Genomic DNA, 15,288 nt, shown 5'->3' with positions numbered 1-15,288 from the left:
ACAATTAGTCCCTTTAGTTACTGCTTATTCTGGTTTGAGGACTGCCTATATTCTTAAAGGTAGATACAGCCCAGTGTGGAAACTTCTTGAACACAGTTTATTACATTAGTCTTGCAGAGCTCAAGGGATCTATTTAGTTTGCGAGGCAACAGCTGGAATGATCTTTTCTTTGCTATTTAGGGATCCTGAAATTGAGCGTTTCTGGGTAAATTAATACTGCTTTCTTACCTTTCTCCCTTTGGATGTTATCAAACATTTAAGAAAACTAAAATGGATGAGTGCGGAGAGAAAAGGCCAGGTAGGCAAATTATAGGCAAGATCGATTAATTCATATATTGTTATTGTATAAATTACACAAGGGCTTTTTTTCCCCTTAAAACAGCACCATTTCCAAGTATATACACAAAATGATTATTACTTGGCACAATTTTTAAAGGTGGAAAAAGGCTACTTGCTAGTTCAGTAATAAGATCTGGTACATAAAAGGATAAAGAATTGCATTCTACCTGCTACAGATTGTGCATTTTACACCTCCATCTAGGAGGGAAACAAGCCACGAGGAGAGAGTACCCACCCAAATTAATACCGGAAAGTTTACTACTAAACCTTCACTTCCCATAGCGCTGATGCTACAAGGGATCGCTTCACCTGGAATTAGAATAACCGATTAAGCACAACTAAGATATTACTTGCTTCAAACAACAGAAGTCGTTTGCCGGCATTCCATAAAATCGCCAGTTTTATGCTCAGTCCAGAGGCTTTTAAAAAAATATTCTAGACCCAGTAGAGTGCCTCCATCCATAAAATGAAACACCCAAGATTCGATTAAGACCATTTCATACGGTACGCATCTAAAACAGGCTGACGTGTACAGTAAGTGAACAGTGCCTCTAAGTTGCCATCTTTCAGGTAGTGGGACGCACCCCCAGCCTTCGCCGTTCTGGACGTGCGTAAACTAGAAACCGCAGAGACAAACCAAGATCTTAGCGCCTAGTGTCAACCGCTCGACACGTACTCCAGAGACTCGGCTTCTTCTGAAAAGCCACCCAAGACGATGTCCCCAGTTCAGCCAGCTGCTGATGTCCACGCTTCCTCCACGGCGAGGGCGAGACGGTGCGCAGACCCGAAGGGAGAGACGGTAGGCGGCCCCCCCCACCGCCCGGCGGCGGCAGGTGTCAGCAGCAGCCCGGAGCCCAGGCCCTCAGCGCAGCTTCTTGCCGGTCAGGCCGTCCCTGGCGCTGCGCGGCGGCACTTTGGAGAGCGGGCAGTACTTGATGGTGTGGGCGTTGTCGCCGCTGGCGCCGCACAGGGGGCACGTGTAGCGGCGCAACACGGGGCACAGCACTCGGCCGTCGGGGCCCTTCAGGACGTGGGTGGTGTAGAGCGCCACGGCCTCCTTGTTGTTCCGGCAGAACACGCACACCTGCAGCTCGGGCTTGAGCAACCGGGCGGCCGCCGGCCCGGAGGCCGCGTGCAGTCGGGGCTCGGCCGCCCACGCCGGGGCCCGCTCCTCGCGCGGCGTCACCTCGGAGGAGGTGGTGGCGGCGGGCGCGCAGCCCAGCAGCACGGCGGCGGCGCGACCCGCGAAGGGGCTCAGCTCGGCGAATCGCTCCTCCAGCAGCCCGGCCTCGGCGGGGCCCGCGCACAGCTCCAGCGCGCGCAGCTCCAGCGCGCCCCCCACGTAGCGGCCCCGGAACCCCGGCTCGTCGCTGTCGTCGTCGTCCTCGTCGTAGTCGGGCGGCCCCGGAGTCGGCCCCAGCGTCCCGGGCCCGGCCCCCGCGTGGGGGGAGCAGCAGGACGAGGAGGAAGAGGAGGGCGGAGAACCGCCGCCTCCGCCGCCACCGTCCCCGCCGCCTGTGCAGCCGAAGCGCGGCTCGCCGTCCACCGCCTTGGTGATGAGCGTGGCGAGCCCCAGGTAGTCGTTCCACGAGCTGAAGGGCTGCGGGTGCGCCGGGCCCTGGGCGCTCACGTAGCGGGCGCTGGGCACGAGCGCCATGGGCGGGGGGGCGCGGCCGCGGCGGGGCGAGCGGGGCGCCCAGGGGAAAGCCTCCATGGGCGGGCTGCGGGCCGCGCGCGCGCCGCCTCCCCGCCGCCGGCGCGGGCCGGACGGAAGGGACGCGCCGAGCCTGCCCGCCGGCCTGCCGCGGGGTGGGGCTGCCCGGCCGCCTTTTATCGGGCCCCGCTCCTCCCCGCCCCCCGGCCTTGCCGCCGCGGCCCTGCCCCCTGCGCTCCCCCGCCCCGGCCACCTCGCCCGCGCCCCGGACGGAGGCGGAGCGGAGGCGGGCACGCCGGGAGCGGGCGGGCAGTGCGCGCGCTCCGCTCCGGCCCGCGCGGCTCCCGCGCCCCGCGCGCTGCGCCAGCCTCGCCAGCTGCCGGGCGGCGTTCGTCTGGGGAGGGGGCGGGCGAGGCGGCGCTAATTGGCTGCTGGCCAGAGCCCCCCTGCGCCACGGGCGCCGCTCCGGATACTGATTGGTGGGGCCCGGGGAGGGGGCGTGCTCTGCCCGCGCAGCTGGAGGCGACGGGAAAGTCGGAGACGAGGGCCTGGGAGGGGCGGCTGCCCGCGCGCGCCTTCGCCGGAGCGCGGGGCCCTGGATTTGGAACAGGTGACCAGGCCTGCGCCTCCCTCGATCTGGTGGAGAGGATCGCCGAAGACGGGGGTCGGGATGGCGACGGGGAAGTGGTGCCCCGGGGTCCACGCGCCCACCTCCCAGCCTTTAATGGCCCCGGGCAGGCCCGTGTTCCGAGACGCCCCCTTGCTCCTCCCCCCTTCTCGCCAACATCAGCAGGAAAAGCTGTGGGGAGGCAGGACTGGGCGCGATCTAAGGATGCCGTTCTCCCATCAGAGCGGTCGAGGGACTTCCACGTGCGCAGCGCTCTGTGGCGCTTTCCGCTGGGTGAGAGGGACGCAGGACTTTCCCGTGGCACACAGCAGCCCTCCAACAAGTGTTCAGAGACTGAGAGGCGGTGACTTAGGTAGGATGGGGGCTGGGCCAGGAAAATCTTCCCTCTGGAGAGCGTTGGACAGTGATTGGGGCGTGTTTGTGCGAAGCCCCTCGCCCCCAGGCGCCTGGATCGAAATCTGGGGTGTATGTGCAATTTGAAAAGCAACGTCATAATTTAATACAGTGAGATGAATAGAGTATTTTTGTTTTTTGGAAAAAACATGGAGAATGACGGCCAGAAGATGAGTTTCGATTAAGAGCCTGAGAGGTGGTCTTACCCTTCCCAGGAGATGGAACTTTTTTCTTGTAAATAGTTAGGGCTCTTCTAGGATGGGACCTAGGACTGGCACCGACAGGGAAAATGCCTCCTCTGGTGGCTGGGTGGGTGGGAGAGCGGGCTTCATGGGGCTGGGCAGGGCAGGGCTCTCCTTCCCTACTCGGGACCATTGCCGCAGGCACCTGGCGCTGGCAGCCTTCACTAGGCCTGAGGCCGCGCTCAGGAGTCTGGCTGTGCCCAGCAGGTTTAGAATGACCCAGCAGGGGATGCCCAGAACCTAGAGCTGGCATGGGTTAATATCACGATGAATGAATGACTCAGAATGTCAGCAGTGAAAGGGTCTTAGGGATCATTCAGTCCAATCTTACTTTACAGATGAAGAAAATGAGAACCAGAGCAGAGAAGGACTTCTTTAAGGTCACACAGTGCCTATGTGACAGCTAGAACAAAGACAGGTTCCAGCACTCCGGGCCAGGTGGCCTTCCCACTACACCATGGGCCCAGAAGGTATCTCATACTCAGTCTATGCAGGCATCAGCAGAAATCAAATGCAGAGCACAGGGGGAGCTAAACGGAGGAGGAGTGAGGTGGGGCACTGTGCCTTTGGCGTGGGCCTCTGCCCTCAGGCAGCAACCAACCCAGGGCCCGGCTGGCAGGCACAGGGGAGGGCCTGAGGCAGTGAAGGCCTGTTCTGAACACCTGTCTGGGGAAGGGGTTGCAGATACTTTTTTCAGTCTCTTCCTCACTCCTCTACTCCCTAATCCCAAACTCCTGAAACCCGGCAGTAATCTGCGCTTGCCAGCCCGGTTGCTTTTGCAAGTTTGTGTTGGCACTCAAGTTAAAAAGTCGTGCCTTTACTTCCTTCCCCTCTCCCACCAAGAATAAACAAAAGAGCCCGAATGCCGTGGGGCTCCCGCAGAAGCCTGGCAGGTTTGCTGACACTGAACTCTGAGCTCTTAGCATGAGAACACTGGCCCCCAGAGTGGTATGAAGATTATTATTCTATAAATGGAAAATTCCACTCTGTTCACGCAGCCTGCATACTTTCAGGTATGCAGACTTCAGGCTCTGAAGAGCAGGAGCCACCATTCTGAGACAAACTTTGGCAAGGAAAGTTTAAAGCTGCCGGCTGCTGTGTCTGGTCCCCCTTGGTCAGGCCAAAGGGAAGATGGCAGGTAATTGGAGGCCTCCTTTTCTCCCCCATGTGGTTTTTAGCCCCTGTGGTTGTACGAGAAGAAGGAAAACATTTAAGTGACCATGAATACGAACAAATGCCTTGACTGGGAACTGCAGCCTGGGTGTGTGGGTAGCGGTGATTGCACGGAGATGCCCTGGAAGGAGGTGGAAAGGAATGAGAGTGTCCTGGGGTCTAGTCACGTGCTGCATCCCCGGGCAGTACCCCTTGCTCACTGTCACCCTTTTGTAAATAGGTGTTTGCCCTGGGAGGAACGTCTGGAAGTGGAGGCACAGTGCACAAAGGCTTCTGTCTTTGGACACGTGCTGGGCCTCAGTGCATGGGAAGCCTTTGCTGTTAGTGACCATAGGAAGGCCTGAGTGGTGCCTGTTCCAGCTCTGGGTTAAATAAGCAGTTACTGGAGCCAGCTGGTTAGCTCAGTTGGTTAGAGTGTGGTGCAGATAGCACCAGGGTCCAGGGTCCAATCCTGGCACTGGCCAGCTGCCCTAAAAACAAAACAAATAGTTACCTTTTCACCAAGCATAGGCCTCAGCCTGGTGGTGGGCTCTCTAGTGCTCATTGAGGTGGCAGAATTGACTTCAGAGATATTCTAAGTGCCTCCAATAACATCTGAATGCCTCTTGTTCACTTCCTCAGAGTCTGGAATGAAATAGAAATAGCCAGAGTGTGAAAGTTTCTTCAAGGGACACCCTCAGATTGGTGGAGGCAGGAAGACAGGTGGGCATGGGCTTCATCTCAGAAGTTAGGGTGTTGCTCACTTTCTTCTAGTGGGGCCTGCATGGCATGGGGAGAGGGCTCAGGTTGGGCAGTGGACCCTGTGGTTCCCACCTCTCCGCACAGCCCCAGCCCAGGCCATTTCCTTTGCTGGCAGCAGAACTGAACCAGGAGAGGCAACACGCAGACCTTGGGCATCTCGAGGCTCTTCAGGAACATAGGTCAGCCCTGGGGAATGAGGCATCTTGGTGGGTGTCCAGGCAGCCACAGAGATACTGTTTGTCAGGCTCTAGGTTCCCGCTGACCTGCCTGCCAAGCTTTTTCCGGGGGCAAGATGTAGCCTGGGGTTTGGTTGAGGGGCATGTGGGGGCTGTCTTCTGGAATGGTGTGGACTTTGTCTATATCATGCCTCTGGCCAAGCTCAGAGGGTCCTGGGGATAAGGCTTCTGCCCTTTGGGGGCTTAGAGTCTGCCATAGTGGTGAAGTGGGGAGAGCTTGCTGGGCCCCTGCTGAGGTATGTGTGGCCTTGGATAGAGACTTAACTTCTCTGGGCCCCAGCTCCTTCCCCTGATCAGTGAAGGAGCTCATCATGTAAAGTGGCAGCTGCATTTGGGTGCCAACCGGCAGCCACTTCCCCTTCTTGCTTATTTGTGTTCCAAGTCTCTCCCTCAGCCTCAGGGATGAGCTGCAACAGGTTTAAGCCAGATAGAAACATTCCATGTCCCCTAGTAAGAAGAGGGCTGCCAACCCAGTCTGGCCCTTGAAATATAAGGGGATCTCTGTTAGGGGGATTCTGGGAAGGAGTTTGCTCCCTTATTTAAAAAGGAAAAACAAGAAAAAAAAGAGGAGCAGGACCCTCACCTTCTTCAGCTCAGGTGATGGAGCTGCGGCATCCTTGAGGTGACAAGTCTTAAGGACAAAAAGCTGGCACACCAGTGATGATTTATCGGAGAAGTTAAAAAAAAAAAAACCCTGGTGACATTTTTGTTGATGACTTGGTGACTGGTTACAGGAGATAATTAAACTTCTTTATTGTTTCAGCCACTGCGAGTCAGGTATTCTTTAACTTGGAGCTGACTTCATTCTAATTAAAACATGTACTAATAGGAAAACGATGCATTTGCTAATTCTGTCAGGAAGGTAGGATACGATATTCTGCCCAGATGGAGGTGACAACCATGTCAGAATTTGGGTGTGGGCAAGAGCTGGAAGGGAATAGGGAGAATTGAGAGCAGGTGCTTCGTGGGTGTCTCTTCTCTCACCCCCTGCCCGGGGCCAGACTCCCAGCTGATAGTAATAGCAACACCATCAGCACCAAGTGCTTGACACGCCCCATCGCGTGTGACCCCGCCCCCTCCACAGCTGCCCCTGCATGTATAGAGAAGGGCAAGGCTAAGGAGGAGCAGGGCTGAGATTTGCATCTGTGGCCCCCTCCCTCCGAAGCTGGGTTCGTGCCCCTTCAGTGCACTTGATTATTCTCAGGGCTTCTGGAGTCCAGATTGTGGGGGTGGGGGTGGGGTGGGGAGGGCAGCCAGCAACACACAGCACCAGGGGCAGGAGGGGATGGTGCAAGGAACCACCTGGGGCAAAACCAGGCACATTCCATTCTGCATCAGAGATGTCCCCAAACAAAACCAATTCATTTAAAAGCAGTCTGGACGTTTCTATTAAACCAGTAGTGGGTACTTTTTATAAGGTGAATTAACCTTTCTCTCTGTTACACCTTCTCTCCTCCCAGCCCTGTGGTTTTCCTTTAGAAATCTGGAGTGTCCCAGTTTTGTGTAAAGCAGGAGATGCCTGGGGGCTGACAGGCTGAAAGGCATGTGTCTCTGGGCTGATGACGCTGATAGTAGTAATAGCAGCAGCTCACAGGTACTGAGCCTTACAGAGCACTCAGCGTTAACATCATTTCTGAAACCTCCCAGCAGCCCTGTAATGACACCCATTTCCCAAAGAGGGAAATGAGGTTTTGAGAGGCTAAAAGCATGCCTCACCTCCCACAGCTCATTCTCCAAGGCCTGTAGTGTTTGTTAATCATCACACCTCCTTGATCATCCCTGGCCTGTGGATACTTGTTTAAAATTCACTACTTCCTGCTTCCCCTCTTCCTGTTTCCCTAAATGGCAACATCAGCCTTCTCTGGCTCAAATTCAACCCTTGCTGTCAGCAGGGGGACAGGAGTAAAAAGCTGGGGTCCCTAGAGGGGAAAGGAAGAGTTATACTAAAATGGTGAAATCAAGTTCAAGATTGTTCTGTGGTGGGCCTGAGAGCTCCAGGTGGGGGTGGGGGGAATGGAAAGATGAGGTCAGTGAAGGGAATGAGCCCGGAATGCCAAGCAGAGCTGCTGAGTATGGTTCTGCAGGTTGTACACTGCACAAGAGCTTCCCATCTAGGGGGCACCTTTTACTTTATAGACATACTCATACAAATGAGTGAATCTTAGATAGTTTTCTGGCAGATTTGAATAAAGTGTCTTCTAAGAACACCAGTATATTTTGACAGTTTTCTGATGGAAAAAGGTATCTTGTGGAAGAAGTGCCTTTTCCTGATTTGTCCAAAGTTTTAGCTCTGGCTAAGGCCTGAAATGCTAAGCTTCTTGAAGGCAGGCTCAAGTTTGGCATTAGCCGCGTGCCCATGGGCCCTTCCCATTCTAAAGCTGCAGGTGAAGGGTCTCCCTAATTGAGCTGATCAGGCAGGTGCTGGGTGCAGTTCTGCCCTGGTTGTTACATGTGGATCGGCTGCTCCCTTGGGACTAACATTTCTTTCTTTCTTTTTTTCAAAGATGACCGGTAAGGGGATCTTAACCCCTGACTTGGTGTTGTCAGCACCATGCTCTCCCAACTGAGCTAACCGGCCATCCCTATATAGGCATCTGAACCTGTGGCCTTGGTGTTATCAGTACCACACTCTCCCAAGTGAGCCACGGGCTGGCCCGGGACTAACATTTCTAAGATTTCTTAAATCATTTTAGACATTTTCTGGTCTTATCTGATTTGTATTGACATTCTCCCAGCTGTCCTGAGTTCTCTAGGGATTTCTTGTGCCCTGATGGTGCCTGACCATGATGGTTTGTTGGCAGTTGTGTCTGTCCTGGGGCTTCTATGGTTTGGTGATGAGAAATCAGGGTGGTGGCCTGAGATGGTATGTGGCCCTGGAGAGCTGGTGGACAGTCTAGGCTCCCTATAAGTTATGTAGTCTCAAGAAAAGTCATTTCCCTTCTCTGGATCCCAGTTTTCTCTCATGTAAAATACTTGGGATAACCTAAATGATTTTTTGGCCCTTTCCAGCTCTAATGTTCATTTATCCACCATCAAAGCCTGGGAATAAATGGCAAATAATACTGACCCACTTCTGACCCCATGGAGCTTACACTCTAACTGGGCAGACAGACACGTGAGCAAGTGCTGATGCTTTGGTGGGAGCTGTACTGGTCCGTTTCTGTTACTTAAAACAAAATACCTGAAACTGGGTGACTTATTGCTTACAGTTTCTGAGGCTGGGAAGTCCAAAGTCCAGGGAACACATTTGGTGAAGGCCTTGGTGGTGGCGACAGTGACGTTAGGTATCACATTGCGGAAAATGGAGGGGCAGAGAGAGGGAATAACCTCCTCATTCACTATCTTTTTAAAGCCCTCAGCACCATGCCCCCGACCACCATTATTAATCCATTCACTACTGCATGGTCCTATAATCCAATTATCTCTTCAAGGCCTCACCTTTCAATTACCGTAATAGGATTTCCCACCCTCAGCAGTTACAGTGGGCGTTAAGTTTCTAATACATGAACTCTGGGGGACACACACAGTCAGTCCACAGCAGGGCATATTAATTTCCTTTTGCTGTGTAACAAATTACCACCAACATAGGGCTTAAAACAACACAAATGTTTTCTTAATGTTCTGGAGGCCAGAAGTCCGAAACGGGTCTCACTGGGCTAAATTCAAGGTGTGGGCAGGGCTGCATTCCTTGCTGGAGGCTCCAGGGGAGAATCTGTTCTCTTGCCTTTTCCAGTCTCTAGAGGCTGTCTGATTCCTTGGTCATGGCCCCTTCTTTCTCAAAAGCCAGCATCAGCAGGCTGCTGAATCCTTCTCAAGCTGCCATCTCTCTCTTTTTTCCTCCTGTCTTCCCCTTCCACTTTTAAGGATTCATGTTATTACACTGGGCCCACACAGATAACCCAGGATAATCTCCCTATTTCAACATCCTTTCATTAGCAAACTTAATTCCACTTGGAACCTTAATTTCCTTTTGCCATGGACATATTCATAGGTTCTGGGAATGAGGATGTAGACATCTTTTGGAGCCATTAGTCTGCTCACCACAGGAAGAGTAGAGAGGGCTGTCGGACTCCCTGGCAGAGACACCCCACCAACACGCTGGGGTGTGTCATGGCTCACAAGACCTTGGTATATCCAGAGTCCAACTGGGCTGGGGAATTTAGGTTTCCTTTGACTGTCAGGACCTGACACAGTATAGGGAAAGCTGTGGGTGAGGGAGCTTTGCACAATGTGTGTGTGAGAGAATGTGTGTGTGTGTGTGTGTGTGTGTGTGTGTGTGTGTTTGTGTCCCTCAGGCAGGTGGAAAATGATTGCAGAGGAAGGGTCTGAGTTGCAAGAATGATGACTGAGACAAGGAAGAAGTACTTGTGTGGGGGACTCTAAACAAACCTAAAATAATAATGATGATGGTGATGTTATTTAATTTGCAGTTAAAACAAACAACACAAACAAACAAGAAGCTGAATGCAACAAAAATACAGCAATAGCATGTGCATCAGGAGGGGGAGCCTGGGGGGAAGTGCTGTAAAATCTTTGTACTGTTCAGAAGGAGGGGAAAGATACTCACTTTAATAATTTTTAACTTGTGGAAAATTTCAAGCTTTACAAAAGTAAAGATCATAGTATAATGAATCCTAACCCAGTTTACTCTTAATACCTGACTAATCTTATTTTATCTATTTCCATACCTGTTTTTCACCTTATCTCCTGCACTATGGATCATTTTGAAGAAAATCCTGAACATCAATATTAATTAAACTTAGATTTTGGTAGCTTAAGTATGTATGTTATAATCTTTAGGAAACCAATTTAAAAAAAAGTAGGTAGAGGATGTAACTTCCAAAATAGTAGATGCAAAGAACTGAAATGAAAGAGAGAGAGAAAAATCATTACAAAAGAAAGCATGACAGAAGGAAAAATAATCATGGAAATGATAGAGCAAATTGGAAATATACAATAAGACGGCTGGCATAAATATGTACTTATAGTAAATGTTAATGGACCACATTGTTCTGTTAAAATACAAAGATTTCAGACTGGTTTTAAAAAACAGCTATATATCCTCCACAAGAAACATGTATAAAACATAAGGATACTGAAAGGTTCAAGGTTAAAGGATGAAAGAAGACATGGCAGCAGACAGTACCAAAAATAGCGGATGTGGCTGCGCTAATAGCAAACAAAATAGATAGACTGTATGCCAAAAAGCTTTTCCAGATATAAAGAGAGTGGCTATGTAATGTGAAAGGTTCCATTTACCAAGAAGCCATAACAATGCTAAGCTGCTATGGCTGGCTGGTTAGCTCAGCTGGTTAGAGCGCAGCCTTGTAACATCAAGGTCAAGGGTTTGGTTCCCTGTACTGGCCACCTGCTCTCCTCCCGTGTCTCCCCCACAAATTCTGAGCTACTATATACCTAGTAATTTAATTTCAAAGTATATAAATCCAAAAACTGATAGAGCTCCAAGGAGAAATAAGAGAAATGGACAAATCCACCATCTTAGTGGGAGATGTAACAATTCTGTCATAGTTGCAGAAAAAATATCAGTAAGGATATGGAAGACGTGAATAACAATGAACAAGCTTGACCTAATGGATGTATATGTGTATATATACTCATATATAAAAAAGTTATATATGTGAATATATATATATAGTTAATATGTAGATCTATAAAATATTTTAATATGAATATAGACATTACTTTAAATAATTGCAGAATTTACATTCTTTTCAGGCATTCAGAGCATTTATTAAAGTTGACTGGATTCTGTGCCATCATCCAGGTATTAATAAATTTGATAGGACTGGCATCACGTAGGATTCTCTGGCCATAATTTCATTCCATTAGAAAACAACAGAGGGCTGGCTGGTTAGCTCAGTTGGCTAGAGTACAGCCTTATAACACCAAAGTCATAGGTTTGTTTCCCCTTACTGGCCAGCTTCCAAAAAAAAAAAAAAAAAGAAACTAGAAAAGTGGAGGAATTAATGAAATAGAAAACAAAGATATGATGAGTGATTGACAAAGCCAACAAGTTGATTCTTATAAAACACTAACAAAGTTAAATATTTGGCAAGATTTATCAAGAATAAAAGATGTGATACAAATAATTCTGTGACTCTAGATGCTTTATAAATTTGAAAAAGTATGTGAATTGGACAAATTTCTGGAAAACTAAAACGCACTCAAGAAGAATTTTAAAACCTCAGTAATCCTGAAACCAGTAAATAAATTGAATCAGAGTTAAAAATCTCCCCACAAAGAAAACACCAGATCCAGATGACTTTGAAGAAGTATAAAAGAAAGGAAAATTTAGAGCCATGGGCACATGTGTAAAAATCTGAAACAAAATATCAGCAAACAAAATCCAGTAATGGAAAAAATATATATATAATTTATCAGGTCTAAGATGGATTTACCTCTGGAATGGAATGTTGGTTTAACATTAGGAGTCAATTAATGTAATTTGCCACATTAACATATTAAAAGAAAAAAAAATCATCTCAGTAGATGCAGAAAAAGCATTGGATGAAATTCAATATAGAGTTATGTTTAAAACTTTTGGAAAACTAAAAAAAAAGGGGGGGGGTTCTTTAATTAACTGAAAAAGCATGTCTACAAACCCCATAGCAGATATACCTAACACTTCTATTCAACATTGCCCTGGAGGTCTTGGAGGTCCTTGCTTGTGCAGTATGGCAAGAAAAAATAATGTTCTAAGGATCGGGAAGGAACAAAACAGCCATTATTTACAGATCATATGAGTTTTCTCTGTAGAAAATATAAGAGAAGATACAATAAACTGTTAAAATGAATAAGAGAGTTTAGCAAGTTTTCTGCATACAAAAATCAGTATACAAAAACTGCATTTCAGTATACCAACAAACAGAAAATGTAGTTAAAATATTACTTATAATAGCGTTAAAAAATCTCACCAAAAACCCACCAGATTCAGATGACTTTATAGACAAGTTCTGTTCAAAGAAGAAGTAATTTTAATAATCTAATAAAATATGTACAAGACTTTTATGGAGACAATTATAAACCTTTATTGAAAGACATTAAAGGAAACTAAATAAGAAATACACCATATTTGTATAATAGAAAACTCACTATTATAAAGTCGTCAGTTCTCCCAAATTCATCTATTTAGAGGCAATGCAATTCAAATCAAAATGCTAACTTTTTGTATGTTTTTGTGCACGTGTCAAACTTGACAAGCCAATTCTAAAATTTATATGGAAAACAAAGACCAAGAAAGCAAACACACTCGTGAGGAAGAAGAACTAGGAAGGCAGCGTGGGGGTGGGGCTTGCCTTGCCAAAGAAAATAATTATTCTAAAGCTTTAGTAATTCAGATGATGTGCTATTGACACAGCCATAGATTGACTGGTCATGCAACAACATTGAAAGCCCAGAACCAGACCACACATATGAAGAAACTTGACCCATGTTGGAAACTTGATATAATTGAGAATCCATATGGAAGAAAAGAGAAATTGGATTGCTACATTACATTTTCAATAAAATTTCCATTTCAATTTCAGGTGGATTAAAGACTTTGCTGTGAAAGGGAAAACTCTAGCTTTTAGAAGACAATATAGGCCAATTCCTATGGCTTCAAGGCAGGAAAGGATTTCTTAAACAAGACACATGCACACAAAAATCCCACTAACTATATAAAGGAAAGGATTAATAAATGATATGTAATTAAAATGAAGAACTTTTGTTTTTCACAAGATACCACAGAGAAAGTAAAAGACAAGTCACAAACTGAGAGGAGCTATTTGCAATACATGTGGTTGACTAAAGGTTCTAGTGCTCAGAATACATAGAAGAACTTCTAAAAATTGACATGAGATATACAACCCAATAGACAAATTGGTAAAAGATGTGAAAAGGCACTTTTAGCAGAGGAAATGTGTATGGTCAATATAAAAGAGAATAAACAAGATTATCATCAGGGAAATCCAAATGAAAACCAAATGAGACACCACTTTATACCACCAGATAGGCAAAATTAAATGTTCTGTCAGTATCAAATGTTGACAAGAATGTAGTGTAACTAGAACTCTTATACACTGCTAGAGGGAACGAAATTGGTATAACCAATTTGAAAATTAAGTTAGCAATAATGCTGAAGGCACACATAACCTGTGACCTAGCAGTCACCCAGATATATACTCCTAAGAAACTCTTGCACATGTGCACCAGGAAACATGATTACGAATGTTCACGCTACCTACCAAACAGGTTGTATTAAGAGTCTGGCAAAACCAAGTGTTGCCAAGGATGTGGAGACGCTGCAACTCTCATAGGCTCTGGCACAGCTACTTTGGAAAACAGTTTCATTGTTTCTCTAAAAAAGATAAACATACATTTACCACGTGACTCTACCATGCTACTCTTAAGTATCTACCCACGAGAAATGAAAACAGATCTAAGGAGTTGGCCAGTTAGCTCAGTTGGTTAGAGCATGGTGCTGATAACACCAAGGTCAAGGTTTCAATCCCAGAACTGTCCAGCTGCCAAGCTGAAAGAAACCACAGGTCTGCACAGAGACTTATACACAAGTATTCTTAGCAATATTATTCATATTGGCCAGAACCTGGAAATAACCCAAATGTCCATCAGCTGGTGTATGGATAAATAATTCCAGCATATCCACAGGGTGGACTACTCAGCAATAAAAAGGAACAGACTATGGATGCATGCAACAAGACAGATGAGCCTCAGAAACATGCTGAGTGAAAGAAGCCAGGCACAAAAGTCTACATATTGTACGATTCCACTGAAATGAAACTTCTAGAAAAGGCAGTACTGTAGAGCCAGAAAGCAGATCAGTGGTTGCCTGGGGCTGTGTGTGGGTGGGTGGGATTGACTGCAGACAGGCATGAGGGACCTTCTGGGGTGATAGAAGTGTTCTGAAACTGGATGGTGGTCATGGTTGTACATCTGTATAAATTTATAGTCCACTTATAATGGGTACATTTTGCATTAATATAAATTATATCTCAATAAAATTGTTAAAAAATGTTCAGAGTAGCATTATTCCTAATTGCCCCAAACTGGAAACAGCCCACATGTTCACCAACAGTAGAATGAATAAATAAATTGTGGTATGTTTATTCAGTGGGACCCACTGAGCAGCATTAATGAGTAAATTATAGTTACATGAGAAAACATGGGTATCAGGAACATAATGTTGAATGAAAAAAATATGTTTGCAAAAGAAGACAATGTGCTATGTTTCAACTTACATAGAGCTAAATATGGAAAACTAATCAAAATATTGTTTAAGGATACAAACATATATGGCATAACCACAGAAAAGAGCAAGGGAATGACTACAGAATTTAGGACAGCGCTTCTCAGGGGTCTGGTGATGGCATGGGACTGCGGAGGGACATTTAAACGGTGATGACAAAGTATGTGGTTTATGCATAGTTGCCTCTTACTGTTGTTCTTTGTACCTTACCCTTAATTTTGGAAGAGTCTTTTGAATCTACTCAATACTTGATAAAAACAAAAGTTTTGACAAAATGCAAATCATTGGTGGTCTTTGGTCCTTTATTATTAATAGATTTTGCTCAAGCCAGACACTGCAGATATTGTGGAGCTGACCAGACACTGCAGTTGAGAATTACTGCTCCATGCTCCAATCCATCGCCTCTTGGATGATTGGGCTTTTCCATCCAGGCAGACACTAATCACCGCTTGGGGTGGGTTCTAGGAGTTTCCATTCTTCCTTTTGGTGGTAGTGGGAGATGGCCAGGGAGGTGGAGCTCAGGGACCCCCTGGTGAGGAGGACCCTTTTTTCTTTGTGAGGTTGAGCATGGTGTGGTTGGAGGAGGAAGTCGAGGAAAACCTCCATGGGATTAC

General features: G+C 47.3%; 1 protein-coding gene and 1 non-coding gene across 2 annotated transcripts; both read right to left on the bottom strand.

Annotated features, from left to right (window-relative positions):
• Nucleotides 1-405: 405 nt before the first annotated feature.
• Nucleotides 406-2,053, bottom strand: NANOS1 (nanos C2HC-type zinc finger 1). Its single transcript, XM_063103488.1, has one exon. It carries the CDS (start codon nucleotides 2,051-2,053, stop codon nucleotides 1,202-1,204), a length of 852 nt encoding a protein of 283 aa, XP_062959558.1. The 3' UTR covers nucleotides 406-1,201.
• Nucleotides 2,054-7,911: 5,858 nt separating this feature from the next.
• On the bottom strand, nucleotides 7,912-7,984 carry TRNAV-GAC (transfer RNA valine (anticodon GAC)). Its single transcript has one exon. It is a non-coding gene; the product is annotated as a tRNA-Val (tRNA).
• Between the last annotated feature and the right edge of the window lie 7,304 nt (nucleotides 7,985-15,288).

Source organism: Cynocephalus volans, chromosome 7 (assembly GCF_027409185.1).
Source record: "Cynocephalus volans isolate mCynVol1 chromosome 7, mCynVol1.pri, whole genome shotgun sequence".
Taxonomy (NCBI): Eukaryota; Metazoa; Chordata; class Mammalia; order Dermoptera; family Cynocephalidae; genus Cynocephalus; species Cynocephalus volans.
The sequence above is the reverse complement of the archived record's forward strand: the minus strand, read 5'-3'. Positions and strand labels throughout refer to the sequence as shown.

Coding starts and splice junctions, on each gene's coding strand:
- NANOS1 (XM_063103488.1), bottom strand. CDS start 2,053: ATGGAGGCTTTCCCCTGGGCGCCCCGCTCGCCCCGCCGCGGCCGCGCC.